This window comes from Bombina bombina, chromosome 2 (assembly GCF_027579735.1).
Source record: "Bombina bombina isolate aBomBom1 chromosome 2, aBomBom1.pri, whole genome shotgun sequence".
NCBI lineage: Eukaryota > Metazoa > Chordata > Amphibia > Anura > Bombinatoridae > Bombina > Bombina bombina.
In genome coordinates, this window is record NC_069500.1 from 682,015,933 (window position 1) to 682,042,342 (window position 26,410).

At 37.3% G+C, this 26,410-nt stretch overlaps 1 protein-coding gene across 1 annotated transcript in view; it reads left to right on the forward strand.

The window, feature by feature from the left end:
• The first annotated feature begins 886 nt into the window (after positions 1–886).
• FOCAD (focadhesin) overlaps positions 887–26,410 on the forward strand; it is a 1,237,844-nt gene continuing 1,212,320 nt past the window's right edge. The window contains 2 exon segments of the mRNA XM_053702659.1: positions 887–964; positions 2,672–2,740. Of these exon segments, the coding sequence (XP_053558634.1) occupies positions 2,684–2,740 (57 nt within the window). The 5' untranslated portion in view covers positions 887–964; positions 2,672–2,683.

Sequence of the window (26,410 nt, forward strand, 5' to 3'; positions counted from 1 at the left end):
TTCACTTGGTTTTAATTTGTTTAGTTGATATACGGTAGTTATCTTCTCTATTATACCTTATCCCTGACAGCATACTTTAGCCTTTGGCGCTATTTGCTATTTCCCTTCCTTTTTAAAAACCTACTTAGAAGCTCGCAATTTAGCACTGTTGATAACATTAGCCTGGGATACCCACTGAAAGGGGCTGATAGCAGAACCCACCCTGCCCTGCATATGAAAAGACCCATTATACAAACAGAAGCAGTCTGAAGTCTGTATACATTAGTATGCATCTAAAACTTTGGGGCTTGGTTAGGAGTCTGAAAATCAGCACAATGTTATTTAAAAATAAGAAAAACTATAACATTTTTTTTTTTACAACAAACACACCCATATGTGCTATATAAATGGATCATCTACAAAACATTTATGCAAAGAAAAGTTTACAATGTCCTTGCTTTAAAATCAGGTGTTCTAATAAATTTGTGCAAGTAATTTCGTATCATTATTATGGTCCTTTAATATGTGTTTTAAAACTGTTCATTCATATTAATACTTTAAAATGTCCTAAAAAGTAAGATCTCAATGTTAAAACTGAGATGTCAAAGATCATGCCGATTTTACAATCCGAAGTTCTTCAAAATCTCCTACCAAACTTCTTTCCGGAACAACTACGAATATTCAACAGCGTTGAATGCATGTAGGTAACGCTTTTAGTTCGATTCTCCCTATGAATTACTAAATGCGTGCGGTGCGAACTGGCTGCGGACGTACGCACGCCATGCATGCCAGAACTAGGTTAATCATAGCCACGCCTACTCATAGTCCCACCCAATGAGAATCCAAACTGGAAAAAAAAACGACCTCCTCTTCAATCTCTCTGACACCCTTTCTGTCCTATAGGCTAGGGCTGCTGCTGTGATGTCATCGTTATGCCTCCGGTTTCTGTGTGATATCCCTAACGGAGTTCCTGTAGATGTGTTAGGTAAGCTAAGGCTTAGGCAACGTGGTCCGTGTGCTAATTTAGGTATCATTACGTCATAGGTCTTGTCTAACCCTCCCTACATGGTGTGTGCACTGCTGCTATACCTCTTACTTTTCATGACAAATGCGTGTAGCACATACTGTAGCTAATTGATGTTGTATTACATGGCTTATATATTTATGCGGATGTTGTACGGACTGCATGCATGGTCTCTGAGCTTTCAGTACTTGCACTTGGTAAATGTGCAGTTCAGCGCAATGTTAATACCGATTACTAGCTGGATCTTATCTGTCCATGTGGGAAAATGATGGTGTAACGGAGGATGCCGGTAGCTGCCAAGCTGTTAATGTATATAACACGCTGAGCATAGTAATATAAACATAAAACTAGAGAGGAAGGCCAATTGATATGGCAAATATTCATTATTTCAGTATAAATGCATCCTGGATGCTCAAAACATTAGGACATCATATCATAAGTAGCCTGCTTTGTAATTAACAAATATTTTAAGAATATATAAAAAAAACGTATTCACCTTATTCTTAAGATTTTGGACACCATTGATGAGCTGGGCTAAGTAGTGAAATGTACTCATTCTGGCGTTACCTAAGTTTCAACACCTTATTCTTTTAGCAACCATCAGAATAAAATGCATTGGAATAATTACACAGCTAAATCGCACACTGGTAAAAAAAATGTATTTAGTGGACTGCAAGAATGCTGCATTGGCTTGTAATGGGGAATTCTTTTCCATATGTTAGATCTCATTATCAGTTACAGTTTCAATTGCTGTCTGCAGTATATGAAAATTGCACGTTTTAGTGGCACAATCACTCCTTACCCTAATATTTCACATTTTGCAAACCATTGTGTGCTTATATTATGTTCTATCAGAGTTTACAGTCCTTTAACTTCCCTGTCCAATACCCTTTTTGCTGAATGCTGCCTGGTTGACCTACTAACAATTATTAAAAATGAAAAAAACAAAACAAAAAAAAACGCTTGTAGAACTGTAGAAAAAAAAAAGAGCTACTCCATGAAGAATTTTACAAGTGTTCAAATAAAATTATATTTAAAAAAACACATTACAAATATTTTTTTCTGGAGCTAAAAGCAAAAGCATGTGCTTTGGTATTAGAAATTCCCTGTGAAACTCCAGCAGACAATTCCCAGCAGACACATGCATAGCCAAATAGTGTAACAATACATAAAATGAGAAAATAACTCACATTTGATGTAGTTCTTAAGATTTTGCTCGCACCTCAATGGCCCCAGCAGCTGTTTCTTCTTCAAAGTTAAACACACAAGTCCAGATTAAGTGGTATGAGTAAGTGTCACACACATCACCTCATTATGACTGCACTGGCAAGCAGAGTATGGGATACATGATGCCTTTTAGGCCTTGAATTCTTATTTAACCCTTTTATGGAAGGTAGCTGACACTGCATTTAGCAGATGCACAAAAAAGAAAACTCCCTACTGTTAAAATAAGATAACTTATGGTAAAGGGTGTGTTTGTGCTTCATGCCTCACACCAGACACCCAGTTTGATTGCTAATAAAAGCTTTTTTTTATTTTGGGGTGGTGGGTCTACTACTGTATTATACTAAAACAAATATTTCACTTTAATCCATGAAGGTTTGTGTTTCCGCAGTTTTTTATGTTAGGTCTATGTAACAGCATAACACTACTTTATTGTTATTGCAGTAATTTCATAAAATGTCAGAAGATCTGAAGAAAAGGTTAGAATTTCCCAATTCTCTGATTCAGACTCAGGTATGTTTATTTTAAAGTTTGAGGTAATATTAAGTTGAAAATTCTGTATTTGTGAATTGTCTGTGTTTTTAAAATTAAATTTGTTTGTGATTGTTGGCATTGATCTGAATAATGTTATGATTCTGAATAATACACTTCAGTATTCCTGTCCGTCAGTATTGTGATATCAGAAACGTTTTTATAACTTGCAGCATAACATGTACAAGTAACAGGAAGGGGGCACATTTTAACGTAATGCATTCTCTTTTAACAATGATTTAGTATTGCTTTTTTTAATTGAGTTCTTAATAAAAGTTAGATATATTTTTTACTGAGACTGAAGTGGAACTCATATTTTTTCATTTTTAAAACATGTTGAAGACATTTTATTGCATGAAACAAGGATTAATCTGTTCAAACTGATTTTAAAACGAAGAGGAAGAGCATGTTTGTGTACATCTGTGAAATATTGGCTTTTAAGGACACCTCCCATAGTTTTGTTAGTGAAACGTGCCATGACCTAAAAACAGGAAAAAAAAAAAACAATACAATAAAGGAATATCTATTTTTCTGCAAATAAAACGGTTATAGATATTAACTGACACTTTTTTTTTAAATGCATCCAAAATTATCGTTAATGTCCGTTTAACGGATATGCCATACATTGTAACTATTTTTCATCTATTGCCAAAACAAGTAACAATGCAACAAAATATCCCCTCATATTTGAATTAACATTTGTCTGGGACAGTGGCATTATGTTACATGCCTTTCTTGCATGTAATCCTTAATATGGATCTGCCCACTTCAACATGATATCTAGATAATAATTACAGTAGAAAACCGCGGAGAAGCATGAAATCAAGCCTTTATTTTAATTGCTGCTGTTTAACTGCATGAAATCCTTTATGCCGGACATATTTGCTCAGTGAGAATGTGTATTCTACTTAGATGTACAAACCCTTGCGGGTAAAGGGGTGGAGCTGTAAGTTTGGTGATATCACCAGAGACTGACAGCTGTAGATTTCAGCTTAATTCCTAAAAGATAATGCTGCATTTGTTCATAGCTATAGAAGGCCCAAACTGTTCTACATTTGTTATATTACACAGTATAGGGTACAAGGGCACTGGAAGGAATCTCTCTTGCATTTTTGATTATGATAAAAATACTTGCATATATTTTATTAAAGAATCAAAACTGCTATATTTTTATGATTGCAAAGTGGGTATATTTATAATTCTGCTGATATATAAGTAGGGTATGATTCAATGTAATAGGAGAGTAAGTTTTAAACAGTGAAACAGATAACATTTTGACTCCTTATAGTGTAACATTTTTCTTCATATGTAACGATTTGCAATTCAATAAAGTATATCTATTTTTACCCTTTTTATTTGTGTGTGTGTGTGTTAAAAATAGGTCCATAGCATTATTATATGTTGGTATAGTCTAGATGATTTATCATTAATAATGTACGGTATACCTTTTGCTTACTTCTTGAAATTTAAATGAAATGACTTGCTCTGTTAAATTAAATATTTTTATTTAATGCAACATATTTCATTGAATTGAATTGAAACAATGAGGTACATCCCTGTTGTATGTGTAATTGTTGATGATTGTAAAATTTTGTTACAAATAAAAATCTTTAACCGTTCCGAAATGCGGTTTAATTCAACAAGGTTAAAAGAGTGAAGTAATCCTGTTGCATATGTGAGTGATCAAAAAGCTGGTGATAGAAAAATAAACCAAACCATCAGGCAATTACTTTCTATGGGTAGCACAAAAGGATGGCCTTACACTCAAGTTTCAATTTCCCACAAACCTGTGAATATACATGTGCAAATGTTTAATTCATAACAAGCTCTTTAATTGCAAGTTAACTTCTAAGACCACTTACAAGGAAAATGTAAACGACGTGCGGACAGGTCAGATATGTATTATTCACTGCAATGAGTTAATGCTGGTATTGTAGTTTTTCCTAGCTGAAGTAGATCATCTCATCCTCTAACCCATGGGTGGTAAACGTATGACACATGCCTAATGTAGTACCCATTACACATTTGCTGGCAATCCAACTCTGTCCTACCTCCATGCAGGTCATATTGCAAGTTTTCTTTGGCTGCACATCTTAACGTTTCTTTATGTTTTTTAAAAAGAGCTATTATGGGCACTCTGTAGAACTTTTTAACTAATAGCGCTTTGAGGACAATATCTCAAAAATATTCTCTATCCTTGCCTTAAACATCTCAACTATTGCTTCCTTACCACAACAGATCAAGAAACAGTTCTCACTAATGTTCAAAATCCAGGAAAATCTGGACTTAAACTTCTTAACTTTTGGAGATTTTTTTTTGTGTCAGAGATTGACATCACTGAGTCCATCACACATGACACCATTTAAAGGGACAGTAAAATCAAAATTAAACTTTCATGAGTCAGAGCTTGCAATTTTTAACAACTTTTATCAAATTTACTTAGTTTTCTTGTGTGTCTTTTAAGCATAAACCTAGGTAGGCAGATGGGAGCTTAGGAGCATGCACTTGTATGGCTTTAGCATTCTTTGGCAGTAGTATTTGCAACATTGTATCATGACCTCGCTTAGGATAGCTGTTTAATAAAGGATACCAAGAGAACTAAGCAAAATTGATATTGGAAGAAAATTGGAAAGTTGTTTAAAATTTCACACTCTATTAATCAATTTCACTTTACTGTTCCTTTAATGATTTCCTAAATAAAATTAAACATGGCATAATTTATGGCATCAACAATGACATCACATAACTACATGCATTTTTTAATTGGTAACCATAATTTGCTATTTTTACGGTAGTCATCTGAATCATGTGACTCCTTATTCCCCTTTTCAATAGTGAGGGTTGCACATTTCTCTTTGTGGTGCAGCAGCCTAAATATATTCTTTGGAAAACAGCCCCTACACCACTAACAATGGGGAAATGCTATTGACTCTTCACCCTTCCTATTTCTGTATAATGTCATAATGTATGTGACGTCAAAATCCCTGGGGGCTTCATCTGGTGAGCCTGCTGATGATAGGGTATATGTATATAATAAGGTGTCCCTTGATATCTGTGTTTGAAATGGACGGCCTTCTTTTTTTAAACATAGAGGTACTGCATGAGATTTTGTGATGGTAAAATAGGATGCCTTTTCCCCATCAGAAATTAAACATTTTCTTCAGAAAATTTAATGTATATCTGTTAGAAATCATTGCTGTAATTTAAAAAAATGAATTATGCACTACATATGTCTGCAAGCAACGTATAGTTCATATAGCATGTTAGATGGATTCTACACTGACTCTGAAAATAATATCACCAGGGTCTAATTCAGATTAAAGTGCTGACCCTTCTTATATAGGTTCCCCACGTCTCACAAACCAGGATTAAATCGTACGCTTGTCAGAACATAATTTATTTCTAAATAAGTCTGAAAACAGTAGAGTCCTGCTGGGAGACAAAGCCTTTATGGTAAGAAGAAAATGTTTTGTCATCAAATTTCTTTTGAAACTTTAATAAGCCTTGAAGAAGGGAAGCTTAATCATATCATTCATAATGAGCCATTTTTGACTTACAGAACTAAAGATTATTTCGAATTTAGAGTGTAATGTTTGGTGCTTTAAACGAAAGATAAATGTGTCTGCCTATAGTTTACCCACTTCAAAGGCAGCAGCACTTAGAGATGTATAGTGTTTTGTTTTTTTTTAAACAGAAAAGGCTGCAAACACCTTTTTTTTGTAGGTTATGTATTTTTAATTTGCACACAATGCACAAATTATAGCAGAGTAGCGTAATCAGCCTTGCAAAGTAAAGACTGCATGTTTTAAATAATTTAAAGATACAATCTACCTGAAAATTGTTGTTGTTTAAAAAGATAGATAATCCCTTTATTACCCATTCCCCAGTTTTGCACAACCAACAGTTATATTAACCCCTTAGTGCCCAGAGCACTTTTCCATTTGTTGACCGTTTGGGACCAAGGCTATTATTACATTTTTGCTGTGTTTGTTTAGCTGTAATTTTCCTCTTACTCATTTACTGTACCCACACATATTATATACTGAATTTATCTCGATTAAATGGACTTTCTAAAGATACCATTATTTTCATCATATCTTATAATTTACTATAAAAAAAATGATAAAATATGAAGAAAAAATAAAAAAATTTTCAAACTTTGACCACCAAAATCTGTTACATTTTGTCCCGAGTTTAGAAATACCCAATGTTTACATGTTCTTTGCTTTTTTTGCAAGTTATAGGGCAATAAATACAAGTAGCACTTTTCTATTTCCAAACCACTTTTTTTCAAAATTAGCGCTAGTTACATTGGAACACTGATATCTTTCAGGAATCCCTAAATATCCCTTGACGTGTGTGTGTGTGTATATATATATATATATATATATATATATATATATATATATATATATATATATATATATATATATATATATATATATATATATATATATATATATATATATATATATATATATTTTTTAGAAGACATCCCAAAGTATTGATCTAGGCCCATTTTGGTATATTTCATGCCACCTTTTCACCGCCAAAAGCGATCAAATAAAAAAAATCATTCACTTTTTCACAAATGTTTTCACAAACTTTAGGTTTCTCACTGAAATTATTTACAAACAGCTTGTGTAATTATGGCACAAATGGTTGTAAATGCTTCTCTGGGATCCCCTTTGTTCAGAAATAGCAGACATATATGGCTTTGGCGTTGCTTTTTGGTAATTAGAAGGCCGCTAAATGCCACTGCGCACCACACGTGTATTATGCGCAACAGTGAAGGGGTTAATTAGGGAGCCTGTAGGGAGTTTGTAGGGTCAATTTTAGCTTTAGTGTAGTGTAGTAGACAACCCCAAGTATTGATCTAGGCCCATTTTGGTATATTTCATGCCACAATTTCACCGCCAAATGCGATCACCCTTAGCCCCCAACCTCTCTGATCCCCCCCCCCCAAACAGCTCTTTAACCCCCCTCTGCCTTATTGTGCGCCATATTGGGTACTGGCCGCTGTCTGCCAGTACCCAGTTTGAAATAGGAGGTATTTTTATTTTTTATTTTATTTTATTAAAGTATTGCTTTATTTCTGTAGTGTAGCTGCCCCCCACCTCAACATCCAACCCCCCACTCTCCCCAGTCCTCTCTCCCACCCTCAGATCTACAGCATATTGATGCTGTTTGTAGGGATTTCACGTGCACCCACAGGCAATCCCTCCCCCCTCCTCCACTGATGACCACCCACCCACCTTCCTGGATGAGCTCCCACCCACCAACAATAACGGCCATCGATGGCCGATGCAGAGATGGCCACAGAGTGGCTCTCTCTGCATCGGATGGCTAAAAACAGTTATTGCAGGATGCCTCAATATTGAGGCATCACTGCAATAACATGAAAGTGGCTGGAAGTGATCAGGATCGCTTCCACCGCTTTCAAAGACCAACGACGTACGGGGTACGTCCTTAGTCGTTAACTGTATTTTTTTGCAGGATGTACCCCATACGTCGTTGGTCGTTAAGGGGTTAATATACATTTTAACTCCGTGATTACCTTGTATCTAAGCCTCTGCAGATTTCCCCCTTATCTCAGTGCTTTTTGGAAATTTGCATTTTAGCCAATTAGTTCTGTCTCATACGTAACTCCACAGAAGTGAGCACACTGTTATCTATATGGCACAAATGAACTAGGACTATCTGGCTGTGAAAATCTAATAAAATGCAGTGAGATAAGAGGCGACCTGCAGGGGCTTAGAAAGAGGCAGATATTTTAAGGTTTGTTTGTGCAATGCTAGGGAATGGTTAGTAAAGGCGTTATCCATCTTTATTTTTTTTTAAAGAAAATAATCAAGTAGACTTTTTTTAGGCTACAATTTCTTTAAAATGTTGTTTGCCATAAACCAAATATCTTGTTAAGGTTTTATCATGAAAATGGTTAAAGGGACAGTCAACACCAGAATTTGTGTTGTTTAAAAAGAAAGATAATCCCTTTATTACCCATTCCCAGTTTTCCATAACCAACACTGTTATAGAAATACACCTTTTACCTCTGTGATTACTTTGTATCTATGCCTCTGCAAACTGCCCCATTATTACAGTTCTTTTGACAGACTTGCATGTTAGCCAATCAGTGCTCACTCCAGGGTAACTTCACGTGCATGAGCTCAATGTTATATGAAACACATGAACTAATGCCCTCTAGTGGTCAAAATGCATTCAAATTAGAGGCTGTCTTCAAGGTCTAAGAAATTAGCATATGAACCTTCTAGGTTTAGCATTTTAACTATGAATACCAAGAGAACAAAGCAAACTTGGTGAAAAAAGTAAATTGGAAAGTTGTTTAAATTACATTCCCTATTTAAAAGGACAGTATACACTCATTTTCATATAACTGCATGTAATAGACACTACTATAAAGAATAAGATGCACAGATACCGATATAAAAATCCAGTATAAAACTGTTTAAAAACTTACTTAGAAGCTGTCACTGGCTCTGTTGAAAAGGTAGCTGGAAAGCCCACTACAAGTGGCAAATAAGACACTTCCCCCCCCCTTCCTTTGCATATGAAAAGACCCTTTACAGAAACAGGAGCAAGCTGGAGAAGGTAGCTGACGGTATTCACATAAAGCTTTGGGGCTTGGTTAGGAGTCTGAAAATCAGAGCAATGTTATTTAAAAATAAGCAAAACTATACAGTTTTTTTTTTAAAAAAAGTTTATGGGCTTTATAAATAGATCATCTACAAAACATTTATGCAAAGAAAAAAAGAGTGTATAATGTCCCTTTAAATCACGAAAGTTTTTTTTTTTGGGCTTGACTATCCCTTTAAGCAGACATAAATATACTAAAAATAACAATGGGTATTATATAAAAATGCCAATGATCATGTCTGCAGTGCCATGTTTTGGAACAGTGCTTCTCATTTCCTGTCTTTAAGACACAGTAACAGACCAGAGTTTGAGGATTACTTTGGGCTAGAGCAGATTAATAACTATAGTTACTAACCAGCTAATTATTTCACACGTGTTCTAGTTTGGATAATCTGAAAATATGGCCTGTTAGTGTACCATGAGGACTGGAATTGAGAAACACTGATTTAGAATACCAGACAGCACTTCTAGTGTTTTCCACTCCCACAAACAGCACCTGCTCATAAATTACTACTATGTCGGCTCTTGATTGGTTCAGACCATGCCTATATCAAATGTGAAACCAGTATGGCAGTAAGTCATAGATGTTCAGCTTTTTAATGTCTCCTTACCATCTGTTTGGTTATCAATTGTGTATTTTATGCATATTATATTATTTGAAATATATTTGCAAATAAGTTGATTTATATATATATATTGTAGCCACTTAAAATTAAGAACTAATAGGTAAATGTAGTGTGCAAAACAGATTTATCAATGTTGAATGTTTTATTCCCACCTCCCACAGATTTTAAATTATCTCAGTTCACCAGTTGAGGCCTCCTCTTTTACACTACTGTAGGACATATAGTCACTGGTCCAGGGACCCAAGGTTTATAGATCAAAATGCAAAAGAAGCGCGTTGGCTTTATCAGCATAACAAAGATAAAACCTTTACACGTTTACCTCCTAAAAAAACTTGAAAGGGGGGGTTCGACCCATTAGAGGAACATCTTTCAGATGCAGAATCTGAACATGATTGTGAGGAACTGGGGAAAGCTCCACTGTACAGAAGGTGCACTAGGCTGTTGCTATGATTAAATGTACACAATGTAGCAGGCACTGCAAGGTATGCACAGTATAAAAACAATACTTTATTCGTCGTGTTAAAAAATATATGTACAACACATGGCCAGCATGAGTCTGATGCGTTTTGCGTCCCTGGAGGTGCTTATTCATAGTCTATGAATAAGCACTACCAGGATGTGCAAAATGCGTCAATCTCATGCTGGCTTAGATGCAGTGCCATGTTTTGTACATATATATTTTAACAGTCTATAAATAAGCACCACCAGGGAGTGTGAAACATGTCAGACTCATGTTCTAAATTTAAAGGGACACTGAACCCATGATTCAGATAGAGCATGCAATTTTCTAATTTACTCCTATTATCAATTTTCTTCATTCTCTTGCTATCTTTATTTGAAAAGCAGGAATGTAAGTTTAGAAGCCGTGCCATTTTTGGTTCACAAACTGGGTTGTGCTTGCTGATTGGTGGCTAAATGCACCCACCATTAAACAAGTGCTGTCCAGCGTCTGAACCAAAAATTGTCTGGCTCCTTAGCTTAGATGCCTTTATTTTTCAAATAAAGATAGCAAGAGAATGAAGAAAAAATAATAGGAGTTGCTTAAAATTGCATGCTCTGAATCATGAAATAAAATAATTTAGGTTTGGTATCCCTTTTTAAGAACCTATTATTTCTAAATTTAAAGTGACAAAAATATTTGTAAATCAACTTATTAGCAATATGTTTCAAATAATATAATATGCATAAAATACACGATTGCTATTCATAGACTCTATGAATAAGCGCCACCAAGGGGTCAAAACTTGCCAGACTCATGCTGGCTTAGACGCTGTGCCATATTTTGTACTTCTATTTTTTGAACAAGCTGAATAAAGTATTGTTTTTATACTGTGCATACCTTGCAGTGCCTGCTACATTGTGTACATTTGCTTGGAATGAGCGATTTGATCCGCCTCAGCAGCGGCACTCCAGGTCATAGGGGAACCCTGTTTTAAATCCTGAGCACTTCCTTCATCACAGAGCTGGAGAGGGCTTTGAGCTGTGGTTGTTTGTACTGTTGCTATGATTCATAGTGTGTGATACAAAGGGCTTGATTTATCAAGTGAGGTTGGACAGGGGCATACATATTCACCAGATTTACCTCAACTCACTTTTAGTGGGCAGCAATGCGCTGCCGGAATTTACCTTTGCAACACCGCCCCCTGCCAGCCCACAGCCAATCACGTGTGGGCAGGAGCTGTCAAGCTCCCCGGTTGGACGAGACCTTGGAGAATGATATTCTCCACCTAACAGGGTAGAAAGCAGCGGTCTGATGACCGCTGCTTGATAAATACTGACTACAAGTTCTCTTGTGAGAACATGCAGTCATAGGCAGGAGAAGGCTTGATAAATTGAGCCATAAGGGAGTAATGTGTCTTATGAAGTGTGGCACAATAAGCTTATCTTTGCACTCAGGAATATTTTTTTTAGCTGCATTTATTACAAATGATTACAAAATATTGAGCCAATCACATTAATTACAAGTACATGTGCAAATAATAATAAAGTAGGTAAAGTCCAGTTTTCCTGTTACCAATGAGAAAATATTTCAGCAACTGTAAATCTGCCACTATCTGTTTCAAATTACATCTCCAACATAGAAGAATGCAAATAAAGTAAATCTAGATTGCAGTACAATTTCCCAAGTTATAGAAAATGATGTCCAACTGTTAGTAACAATATATAGGGAAATAACATGAGTGTGCATGAGGCTCACTCCCTTGCTGGTCCTGGGACAGGCATACTGATGTGCTGCTTAAACTCCTTTGCAATGGGGTGTGAATACTTAGGACATTTTGAGGTAAAATATCTTACTTTTTTACATAGAGATGTTCAGTTGATATTTTCTAGCCAGCTTTTTACAGCTAAGCTGCATCACTTTTAAGTGTTTAAACATTTGGGTATCATGGCCCTTTAAGCTTAATAGTTTAGGTTACTTGTATGCCGAAATTTATTTACTCACCGTGTCAAGAAAATAAATTTATCAAGTAAGCATAAATTTTCGTTTTATCATCAAATTTGCTTTTTTTTAATCTTAAAGCGACTGTCAAGTCCCCAAAAAACTTTCATGATTTAAATAGTGCATGTAATTTTAAACAACTTCCCAATTTACTTTTATCACCAATTTTGCTCATAGGCTGGTTTCTAAGAATCTGCAGTCCACCTCTTATCTAACTGTCTGGCTGTGAAAAGCTAATAACATGTATTGTTTGTTCATGGGTGCCATATAGATAGCATTGTGCTCACTCCAGTGGAGTTATTTAAGAGTCAGCACTGATTGCCTGAAATGTAAGTCTGGCAAAAGATCTGAGATAAGGAGGCAGTCTGCAGAAGCTTACAAGGTAATTATAGAGGTAAAAAGTATATTAATATAACAGTGTTGGTTATGCAAAACTGGGGAATGGTAAATAAAGGGATTATCTTTTTAAACAATAACACATTTGGTGTTGACTGTCCCTTTAAGGTAACTGTTATTTTTTTTAGTTAATAAAACTATTTAAATTGTTATTAGTAAGGTAATAATAGTTTTTCACCTTCCAATAAAGTACAGCTGAAAGTTTATGAAATATGAATAATTTACCTATTAAATTGGAGATAGTTCACCTCCCAATAGTTTCATTCATTTCAATGATCTATCTATGAATATTTAATAATATATGACCAAATCGGTGATGGTCTGAGATAACCTGAAATATAATCTGAGAAGTGATTATTTTAAAAACGAAAACCATGATTTAAATCAATTTAAATATGTCTCACTGACTAGGGATTTAAATTGTGATTTAAATCATGATTTAAACCAATTTGATTTAAACCAAATCTACCCTGGTTACAATAAGCAACCTCTGCAGGTCATATTGAATGTAATAGGTCAGGGCATATATGTTATCAGCTGCCATAGGGTTAATCACAGCTCTAAACTGCTAGAGTATAAATAAACCTCTGTATCTTATGAGCAGCTAAAGGGAGCATCTGAAAGGCTGCCAAACAGTTAATCATAGGTCTTTATGCTTCTAGCTGGCAAATGTTAAAAATAGCTCACTGATACCTGCTGCCAAAGGGTTAATCACAACCCTGTATTACCAGCTGCCAACTGGTTAATTATAGCTCTGTATGTTACCGACTGCCAAGAGGTTCAAACCGTTGGCTCACCAAAAAATATATCTGTTTGGAAGTGGGATGCCGGAGCGCAGGTTATTAGAATTGCACAGCTAGATTAAAAAGTAAGTTACAGGGCATCTTTATTAGAATTGATCAATTAAAGTCCCTGTAAAATATTGCTTAGATTCCGGACCCGATTTTAAAACTTGTAAAGTTTAGGATCTCTTTAATTATTATTGAAGTTTTATTAACTTGCTTTATAAACAGTTGTTTCCTGTACTAGTATACACGAAAAATTGTTTTAGAAGTAAATGAAGCTTCGTTTTGAAAGAGTTTGAGGTTGGTAATTTTACTTTCATAAATGTTTTTTAGAATGTGTTTTATTTAAAAAAAAAAAAAGTGAAAAGTTTGTAATCCTTTAATAAAAACATAGTGATATAAAATTACAGTCAACAGGGCCCTAGATATAATTCGGATTGCAATAAATGTAAAATCTCTATTTACTGCATTTGTGTTATCTGACGTGAATAAATGTGTGGTCCTCATACAGATATGTTACTTTATGGAAAGTAGTAATCATCGCTATCCAACATAAGTACTGCAGGGCGCACTATACTAACGCTCATGCTGTAAATATTAACCATCCACTTATAATGACAGCGCAAAAATATATGCATTATGGAAGCACAGCATATTGTGTTCCAATATTGTTAACGCTCTATACATTTTGTGTTTTTGTAATCTAGGGCATACTGTAGTTACTGTGTTGTTTTCCAATGGTTTTGCACCCCATTGAGAGAATTTAACAGGGCTTTTCCAATACTCCAGAAAACAATTATTTCTTCTGTTAAGTGTGATCAGTCCACGGGTCATCATTACTTCTGGGATATTACTCCTCCCCAACAGGAAGTGCAAGAGGATTCACCCAGCAGAGCTGCATATAGCTCCTCCCCTCTACGTCACTCCCAGTCATTCTCTTGCACCCAACGACTAGATAGGATGTGTGAGAGGACTATGGTGATTATACTTAGTTTTATATCTTCAATCAAAAGTTTGTTATTTTAAAATAGCACCGGAGTGTGTTATTATCTCTCTGGCAGAGTTTGAAGAAGAATCTACCAGAGTTTTTGTTATGATTTTAGCCGGAGTAGTTAAGATCATATTGCTGTTTCTCAGCCATCTGAGGAGAGGTAAACTTCAGATCAGGGGACAGCGGGCAGATGAATCTGCATAGAGGTATGTAGCAGTTTTTATTTTCTGACAATGGAATTGATGAGAAAATCCTGCCATACCGATATAATGTCATGTATGTATACTTTACACTTCAGTATTCTGGGGAATGGTACTTCACTAGAATTACACTGTATGAAATACATAAAGCTGTTTAATAACTAGAGATTATGTTTAACGTTTTTGCTGGAATGTAAAATCGTTTTCATTTGCTGAGGTACTGAGTGAATAAATGTTTGGGCACTATTTTTCCACTTGGCAGTTGCTTAATCTGTTTTCTGGCAGTTTCTGTTCTCCCTCACTGCTGTGTGTGAGGGGGAGGGGCCGTTTTTTGGCGCTTTCACTACGCATCAAATATTTCAGTCAGCAACTCATTGTATTCCCTGCATGATCCGGTTCATCTCTACAGAGCTCAGGGGTCTTCAAAACTTATTTTGAGGGAGGTAATTTCTCTCAGCAGAGCTGTGAGAATTATAGTTTGACTGAGATAAAAAACGTTTATTCTGTAATTTGCTTCCTGCTTTCAGAATTTGTTATCTTTGCTAATGGGATTAAACCTTTGCTAAAGTTGTGTTGTTTACAAGGATTGAGGCTATAACTGTTTCAATTTATTAATTTTCAACTGTCATAAATCTTCTGTGCTTCTTAAAGGCACAGTACGTTTTAATATTATTCTAATTGAATTGTATTTCCAAGTTGCAAGTTTATTTGCTAGTGTGTTAAACATGTCTGATTCAGAGGATGATACCTGTGTCATTTGTTGCAATGCCAAAGTGGAGCCCAATAGAAATTTATGTACTAACTGTATTGATGCTACTTTAAATAAAAGTCATTCTGTACAAATTGAACAAATTTCACCAAACAACGAGGGGAGAGTTATGCCGACTAACTCGCCTCACGTGTCAGTACCTACATCTCCCGCTCAGAGGGAGGTGCGTGATATTGTAGCGCCGAGTACATCTGGGCGGCCATTACAAATCACATTACAGGATATGGCTACTGTTATGACTGAGGTTTTGGCTAAATTACCAGAACTAAGAGGTAAGCGTGATCACTCTGGGGTGAGAACAGAGTGCGCTGATAATATTAGGGCCATGTCAGACACTGCGTCACAGGTGGCAGAACATGAGGACGGAGAACTTCATTCTGTGGGTGACGGTTCTGATCCAAACAGACTGGATTCAGATATTTCAAATTTTAAATTTAAACTGGAAAACCTCCGTGTATTACTAGGGGAGGTGTTAGCGGCTCTGAATGATTGTAACACAGTTGCAATACCAGAGAAAATGTGTAGGTTGGATAAATATTTTGCGGTACCGACGAGTACTGAGGTCTTTCCTATACCTAAGAGACTTACTGAAATTGTTACTAAGGAGTGGGATAGACCCGGTGTGCCGTTCTCACCCCCTCCGATATTTAGAAAAATGTTTCCAATAGACGCCACCACAAGGGACTTATGGCAAACGGTCCCTAAGGTGGAGGGAGCAGTTTCTACCTTAGCTAAGCGTACCACTATCCCGGTGGAGGATAGCTGTGCTTTTTCAGATCCAATGGATAAAAAGTTAGAGGGTTACCTTAAGAAAATGTTTGTTCAACAAGGTTTTATATTGCAACCCCTTGCATGCATTGCGCCGATCACGGCTGCAGCGGCATTCTGGATTGAGTCTCTGGAAGAGAACATTGGTTCAGCTACTCTGGACGACATTACGGAGAGGCTTAGAGTCCTTAAACTAGCTAATTCATTCATTTCGGAGGCCGTAGTACATCTTACTAAACTTACGGCGAAAAATTCAGGATTCGCCATTCAGGCACGCAGGGCGCTGTGGCTAAAATCCTGGTCAGCTGATGTTACTTCTAAGTCTAAATTGCTTAATATACCTTTCAAAGGGCAGACCTTATTCGGGCCCGGGTTGAAAGAGATTATCGCTGACATTACAGGAGGTAAAGGCCATGCCCTGCCTCAGGACAAAGCCAAAGCCAAGACTAGACAGTCTAATTTTCGTTCCTTTCGTAATTTCAAAGCAGGAGCAGCATCAACTTCCTCTGCACCAAAACAGGAAGGAGCTGTTGCTCGCTACAGACAAGGCTGGAAACCTAACCAGTCCTGGAACAAGGGCAAGCAGACTAGGAAACCTGCTGCTGCCCCTAAAACAGCATGAATTGAGGGCCCCCGATCCGAGATCGGATCTAGTGGGGGGCAGACTTTCTCTCTTCGCCCAGGCTTGGGCAAGAGATGTTCAGGATCCCTGGGCGCTAGAGATAATATCTCAGGGATACCTACTGGACTTCAAATACTCTCCTCCAAGAGAGAGATTTCATCTGTCAAGATTGTCAACAATCCAGACAAAGAAAGAGGCGTTTCTACGCTGCGTACAAGAGCTCTTGTTAATGGGAGTAATCCATCCAGTTCCACGATCGGCACAGGGACAGGGGTTTTACTCAAATCTGTTTGTGGTTCCCAAAAAAGAGGGAACTTTCAGACCAATCCTGGACTTAAAGATCCTAAACAAATTCCTAAGAGTTCCATCGTTCAAGATGGAGACTATTCGGACAATTTTACCTATGATCCAAGAGGGTCAGTACATGACCACTGTAGATTTAAAAGATGCTTACCTTCACATACCGATTCACAAAGATCATTATCGGTACCTAAGGTTTGCCTTCCTAGACAGGCATTACCAGTTTGTGGCTCTTCCATTCGGATTGGCTACAGCTCCAAGAATCTTCACAAAGGTTCTGGGTGCTCTTCTGGCGGTACTAAGACCGCGGGGAATCTCGGTAGCTCCATACCTAGACGACATTCTGATACAAGCTTCAAGCTTTCAAACTGCCAAGTCTCATACAGAGTTAGTGCTGGCATTTCTAAGGTCACATGGATGGAAGGTGAACGAAAAGAAAAGTTCACTCGTTCCACTCACAAGAGTTCCCTTCCTGGGGACTCTTATAGATTCTGTAGAAATGAAGATTTACCTGACAGAGGACAGGCTAACAAGACTTCAAAGTGCTTGCCGCACCCTTCATTCCATTCAACACCCGTCAGTGGCTCAATGCATGGAGGTAATCGGCTTAATGGTAGCGGCAATGGACATAGTACCCTTTGCACGCTTACACCTCAGACCACTGCAACTGTGCATGCTAAGTCAGTGGAATGGGGATTACTCAGACTTATCCCCTTCTCTGAATCTGGATCAAGAGACCAGAAATTCTCTTCTATGGTGGCTTTCTCGGCCACATCTGTCCAGGGGGATGCCATTCAGCAGACCAGACTGGACAATTGTAACAACAGACGCCAGCCTTCTAGGTTGGGGTGCCGTCTGGAATTCTCTGAAGGCTCAGGGACAATGGAGTCAGGAGGAGAGTCTCCTGCCAATAAACATTCTGGAATTGAGAGCAGTTCTCAATGCCCTCCTGGCTTGGCCCCAGTTGACAACTCGGGGGTTCATCAGGTTTCAGTCGGACAACATCACGACTGTAGCTTACATCAACCATCAGGGAGGGACAAGAAGCTCCCTAGCTATGATGGAAGTATCAAAGATAATTCGCTGGGCAGAGTCTCACTCTTGCCACCTGTCAGCAATCCACATCCCGGGAGTGGAGAACTGAGAGGCGGATTTCTTAAGTCGTCAGACTTTTCATCCGGGGGAGTGGGAACTTCATCCGGAGGTCTTTGCCCAAATACTTCGACGTTGGGGCAAACCAGAGATAGATCTCATGGCGTCTCGACAGAACGCCAAGCTTCCTCGTTACGGGTCCAGATCCAGGGATCCAGGAGCAGTCCTGATAGATGCTCTGACAGCACCTTGGGACTTCAGGATGGCTTACGTGTTTCCACCCTTCCCGTTGCTTCCTCGATTGATTGCCAGAATCAAACAAGAGAGAGCATCAGTGATTCTAATAGCACCTGCGTGGCCACGCAGGACTTGGTATGCAGACCTGGTGGACATGTCATCCTGTCCACCTTGGTCTCTACCTCTGAAACAGGACCTTCTGATACAGGGTCCCTTCAAACATCAAAATCTAACTTCTCTGAAGCTGACTGCTTGGAAATTGAACGCTTGATTTTATCAAGACGTGGGTTTTCTGAGTCAGTTATTGATACCTTAATACAGGCTAGGAAACCTGTTACCAGAAAGATTTACCATAAGATATGGCGTAAATACCTATATTGGTGTGAATCCAAAGGTTACTCTTGGAGTAAGGTTAGGATTCCTAGGATATTGTCTTTTCTACAAGAAGGTTTAGAAAAGGGTTTATCTGCTAGTTCATTAAAGGGACAGATCTCAGCTCTGTCCATTCTGTTACACAAACGTCTGTCAGAAGTTCCTGACGTCCAGGCTTTTTGTCAGGCTTTGGCCAGGATTAAGCCTGTGTTTAAAACTGTTGCTCCACCATGGAGTTTAAACCTTGTTCTTAATGTTTTACAGGGCGTTCCGTTTGAACCCCTTCATTCCATTGATATAAAGTTGTTATCTTGGAAAGTTCTATTTTTAATGGCTATTTCCTCGGCTCGAAGAGCCTCTGAATTATCAGCCTTACATTGTGATTCTCCTTATTTGATTTTTCATTCGGATAAGGTAGTCCTGCGTACTAAACCTGGGTTCTTACCTAAGGTAGTTACTAACAGGAATATCAATCAAGAGATTGTTGTTCCTTCTTTATGCCCAAATCCTTCTTCAAAGAAAGAACGTCTACTGCACAACCTGGATGTAGTCCGTGCTCTAAAATTTTACTTACAGGCAACTAAGGAATTTCGACAAACGTCTTCTCTGTTTGTCATTTACTCTGGGCAGAGGAGAGGTCAAAAAGCTTCCGCTACCTCTCTTTCTTTTTGGCTTCGTAGCATAATTCGTTTAGCTTATGAGACTGCTGGACAGCAGCCTCCTGAAAGAATTACAGCTCATTCTACTAGAGCTGTGGCTTCCACTTGGGCCTTCAAGAATGAGGCCTCTGTTGAACAGATTTGCAAGGCTGCAACTTGGTCTTCGCTTCATACTTTTTCCAAATTTTACAAATTTGACACTTTTGCTTCATCGGAGGCTATTTTTGGGAGAAAGGTTCTTCAGGCAGTGGTTCCTTCTGTATAAAGAGCCTGCCTATCCCTCCCGTCATCCGTGTACTTTTGCTTTGGTATTGGTATCCCAGAAGTAATGATGACCCGTGGACTGATCACACTTAACAGAAGAAAACATAATTTATGCTTACCTGATAAATTCCTTTCTTCTGTAGTGTGATCAGTCCACGGCCCGCCCTGTTTTTAAGGCAGGTAAATATTTTTTAATTTATACTCCAGTCACCACTTCACCCTTGGCTTTTCCTTTCTCGTTGGTCCTTGGTCGAATGACTGGGAGTGACGTAGAGGGGAGGAGCTATATGCAGCTCTGCTGGGTGAATCCTCTTGCACTTCCTGTTGGGGAGGAGTAATATCCCAGAAGTAATGATGACCCGTGGACTGATCACACTACAGAAGAAAGGAATTTATCAGGTAAGCATAAATTATGTTTTTTTTTATTTTTTTTAGTTTGTGTTTTGGACATTCTTCAATCGTATATTAATAAACACTATTCAACTAAATAGGTAAAATATCACTGGTATGAAAGCTGTGCTCACATAAAATAGGATCAATGGAATGTCAATTTCTAATTACAATTTAGGGCTAGATTACAAGTGGTGAGCTAACAGTTGCGCACAAGCAAAAAGGTGTTTATTGCGGGTGTTTGTGCGAATCGGGTTTTTTGCTCATATTACAAGTTGAAAGTAAACGTGATTGCTTGAGCGTAATTGAAGTTAACATGTGTTGGGTTAGCGTGACCTCAGAGCTCTGATTAACTGTTTTGCAAAACAAATAAGTGTCACAAAACACATAAAAAATACATGTAAAAGTACTCTTACACTCTTAATAGCAGCATCTAATAAAAATTATTTAAAACCATATTGCACAAAAATGTTATAAGGGCTCAAAGATATGAGGTCTTAGGTGTTACATACATATACATCTCTAAAGATGTGTTTTATTTATTTATATATATATATATATATATATATCTCTATCTATCTCACACACACAGTTGTGCTCATAAGTTTACATACCCTGGCAGAATTTATGATTTCTCGGCCATTTTTCAGAGAAGTTTGGCTGAAGCCATTTATTATCAATCAACTGTGTTTACTCTTTTTTTACCCAAATGACCCTGATCAAAAGTTTACATACCCTGGTGATTTTGGCCTGATAACATGCACACAAGTTGACACACAGGGGTTTGAATGGCTATTAAAGGAAACCATCCTCATCTGTGATATGTTTGCTTGTAATTAGTGTGTGTGTATAAAAGGTCAATGAGTTTCTGGGCTCCTGACAGACCCTTGCAGTTTTCATCCAGTGCTGCACTGACGTTTCTGGATTCTGAGTCATGGGGAAAGCAAAAGAATTGTCAAAGGATCTGCGGGAAAAGGTAGTTGAACTGTATAAAACGGGAAAGGGATATAAAAAGATATCTAAGAAATTGAGAATGCTAATCAGCAGTGTTCAAACTCTAATCAAGAAGTGGAAAATGAGAGGTTCTGTTGAAACCAAACCACGGTCAGGTAGACCAATTAAAATTTCAGCCACAACTGCCAGGAAAATTGTTCGGGATGCAAAGAAAACCCCAGAAATAACTTCAAGTGAAATACAGGACTCTGAAAACATGTGGTGTGGCTGTTTTTAAGATGCAAAATAAGGAGACACTTGAAGAAAGATGGACTGCTTAGTCGAGTCGACAGAAAAAAGCCATTACTACGCAAATGCCACAAAGTATCCCGCTTACAATAGGCCAAACAGCACAAAGACCAGCCTCAAACCTTCTGGCACAAAGTCATTTGGAGTGATGAGACCAAAAGCTTTTCGCCACAACCATAAACGCTACATTTGGAGGGGAGTCAACAAGGCCTATGATGAAAGGTACACCATTCCTACTGGGAAACACGGAGGTGGATCACTGATGTTTTGGGGATGTGTGAGCTACAAAGGCACAGGAAATTTGGTCAGAATTGATGGCAAGATGAATGCAGTATGTTATCAAAAAATACTTGAGGAAAATTTGCATTCAACTAGTAAGAGTGACCAAGCGCTAAGGAGGGTACCTCTAGCTGTGCACAAATGGCTTCCTAACTAGCCCTAGACGAAGTAAAGATAATGTGGGTGTGTGTACAGCGCCTATGGCCGAGGAATGGACTAATATTGTTTGTTAAGGCAGTGACCGTGTGGATATGTGTGGAGTGACACAAAAATATCCAATGTTGTGCATAAAATACTGGCAATATTTAATAATACTCACAATTTAAAATCTAATCATGGATCCATGAGTGGAATATATAATTAAAACATATAATTAAAACAATGCAATAAAACAATCAAATAAAATGATATCCGCAGACTTGATCCTGAAGATCCTGGAAATTAGCTACAACAACACTGATTCCTTGCAATAGATGAGGATATAGTGATGTGATAGTTGACAGACTGCACATAAGTATTATTCAGTTTATAGCTCTGTATAGTCTAAACAGTGATGGTAAAATGGATAATGAAATGGACAATAAAGTAGGAGTGATCAAAAGCAAAATGGTGATAAACTAAAGTGATGACATGCAAAAAATTCAAAAAAATGAATGAAAAAATGTAAAAATGAAAAAATATATGTGCAAATTGTGAAAATGATGCAATGGTGAAAAAAGAAAAAAAAATGACAAAATGAAAAATGTGGATAATGAAAAAATTTCGTAGCAAACGTTATAATCCCATGATATAAATTTAAATCCAAGTCATTAGTTTATAAATGATAGTTTGTGAAAAAACCTGTGTTTTTAGTGAAGAAAATCCTTAATGTCCTATTGGTGTTCCGATTCTCCTGTTATCCTCTTGAATGTAAAATGTCCCTGTAAAGATAAAGTCCAATGGTATATTCAATGCTAAAGAAAAATTTGGAGTGGTGCTTACCAGTGGGTCAACGCGTTCCGGCCCTTTAATCAGGCCTTTATCAAGACTGGTTTGTGGGGTAGCACAAGTCCCCTTAAATACCTTTTCACAATGAGTATACAATTTGACCTTAGTCTCACCTGGATGTATGGACCCGGAAGTGTAAAAACGTTTATCATTATAGTAGTTACACATATCATTCCTCTATTTAGTAATATCTATACCTATTTGGTGTGAGTTGTGTTTCTCTATTCAGAATTATTACCTTCGCTATAATAATTGCAGTTATTAGTTTGTCTCCGATTTACTTGGTTCTGGTTTCTTTTATGTAACTGCGTTGTAATATGAGGCAGCCAATCATTGATCTGCTGTCTTGGCTCTATAGTTCACGTACCGGGGCTATGTGATTGGCCAAATTCCAACACAAATAAACAACATAGCCCTGGTGCGTGAACTATAGAGCCAAGACAGCAGATCAATGATTGGCTGCCTCATATTACAATGCAGTTACATAAAAGAAACCGGAACCAAGTAAATCGGAGACAAACTAATAACTGCAATTATTATAGCGAAGGTCATAATTCTGAATAGAGAAACACAACTCACACCAAATAGGTATAGATATTACTAAATAGAGGAATGATATGTGTAACTACTATAATGATAAACGTTTTTACACTTCTGGGTTCATACATCCGGGTGAGACTAAGGTCAAATTGTATACTCATTGTGAAAAGGTATTTAAGGGGACTTGTGCTACCCCACAAACCAGTCTTGATAAAGGCCTGATTAAAGGGCCGAAACGCGTTGACCCACTGGTAAGCACCACTCCAAATTTTTCTTTAGCATTGAATATATTACACTATTGGACTTTTTTATCTTTACAGGGACATTTTACATTCAAGAGGATAACGGGAGAATCGGAACACCAACAGGACATTAAGGATTTTCTTCACTACAAACACAGGTTTTTTCACAAACTATCATTTATAAACTTATGACTTGGATTTAAATTCATATCATGGGATTATAACGTTTGCTACAAAATTTTTTCATTATCCACATTTTTCATTTTCTCATTTTTTTTTCTTTTTTCACCATTGCATCATTTTCACAATTTGCACATATATTTTTTCATTTTTACATTTTTTCATTCATTTTTTCATTTTTTTGAATTTTTTGCATGTCATCACTTTAGTTTATCACCATTTTACTTTTGATCACTCCTACTTTATTGTCCATTTCATTATCCATTTTTCCATCACTGTTTAGACTATACAGAGCTATAAACTGAATAATACTTATGTGCAGTCTGTCAGATATCACATCACTATATCCTCATCTATTGTAAGGAATCGGTGTTATTGTAGCTAATTTCCAGGATCTTCAGGATCAAGTCTGCTGATATCATTTTATTTGATTGTTTTATTGCATTGTTTTAATTATATGTTTTAATTATATATTCCACTCATGGATCCATGATTAGATTTTAAATTGTGAGTATTATTAAATATTGCCAGTATTTTATGCACAACATTGGATATTTTTGTGTCACTCCACACATATCCACACGGTCACTGCCTTAACAAACAATATTAGTCCATTCCTCGGCCATAGGCGCTGTACACACACAAAAATTTGCATTCATTAGCCCGGAAGCTGCGCATGGGACATACATTCCAACATGACAATGATCCTAAACACAAGGCCAAGTCAACCTGTCATTGGCTACAGCAGAATGAAGTGAAGGTTCTGGAGTGGCCATCTCAGTCTCCTGACCTCAATATCATTGAACCGCTCTGGAGGAGATCTCAAATGTGCAGTTCATGCAAGACAGCCCAAGAATTTACAGGAACTGGAGGCTTTTTGTCAGGAAGAATGGGCAGCTTTACCATCTGAGAAGATAAAGAGCCTCATCCACAAATACCACAAAAGACTTCAAGCTGTCATTGATGTTAATTTGGGCAATACACGGTATTAAGAACTGGGGTATGTAAACTTTTGATCAGGGTCATTTGGGTAGTTTCTGTTGTCATTATGATTTAAAAAGCGTAAACACAGTTGATTGATGATAAATGGCTTTAGCCAAACACTAACCATGAGTGAAAGAAAAGTTTTTGTGTTATCAATTATTATTCATATTCTCTGAAAAATTGCCAAGAAATCATAAATTCTGCCAGGGTATGTAAACTTATGAGCACAACTGTGTGTGTATATGTATATGTGTATATATATATATATATATATATATATATATATATATATATATATATATATATATATATATATATATATATATATATATATATATATATATATATATATATATATATATATATATATATATATATATATATATATATATATATATATATATATATATATATATATATATATATATATATATATATATATATATATATATATATATATATATATATATATATATACACACACACACACACACACACACACACACACACACACACACACACACACACACACACACACACACACACACACACACACAGGGAGTGCAGAATTATTAGGCAAATTAGTATTTTGACCACATCATCCTCTTTATGCATGTTGTCTTACTCCAAGCTGTGTAGGCTTGAAAGCCTACTACCAATTAAGCATATTAAGTGATGTGCATCTCTGTAATAAGGGGTGTGGTCTAATGACATCAACACCCTATATCAGGTGTGCATAATTATTAGGCAACTTCCTTTCCTTTGGCAAAATGGGTCAAAAGAAGGACTTGACAGGCTCAGAAAAGTCAAAAATAGTGAGATATCTTGCAGAGGGATGCAGCACTCTTAAAATTGCAAAGCTTCTGAAGCGTGATCATCGAACAATCAAGCGTTTCATTCAAAATAGTCAACAGGGTCGCAAGAAGCGTGTGGAAAAACCAAGGCGCAAAATAACTGCCCATGAACTGAGAAAAGTCAAGCGTGCAGCTGCCAAGATGCCACTTGCCACCAGTTTGGCCATATTTCAGAGCTGTAACATCACTGGAGTGCCCAAAAGCACAAGGTGTGCAATACTCGGTAAGAAAGGCTGAAAGACGACCACCACTGAACAAGACACACAAGCTGAAACGTCAAGACTGAGCCAAGAAATATCTCAAGACTGATTTTTCTAAGGTTTTATGGACTGATGAAATGAGAGTGAGTCTTGATGGGCCAGATGGATGGGCCCGTGGCTGGATTGGTAAAGGGCAGAGAGCTCCAGTCCGACTCAGACGCCAGCAAGGTGGAGGTGGAGTACTGGTTTGGGCTGGTATCATCAAAGATGAGCTTGTGGGGCCTTTTCGGGTTGAGGATGGAGTCAAGCTCAACTCCCAGTCCTACTGCCAGTTTCTGGAAGACACCTTCTTCAAGCAGTGGTACAGGAAGAAGTCTGCATCCTTCAAGAAAAACATGATTTTCATGCAGGACAATGCTCCATCACACACGTCCAAGTACTCCACAGCGTGGCTGGCAAGAAAGGGTATAAAAGAAGAAAATCTAATAACATGGCCTCCTTGTTCACCTGATCTGAACCCCATTGAGAACCTGTGGTCCATCATCAAATGTGAGATTTACAAGGAGGGAAAACAGTACA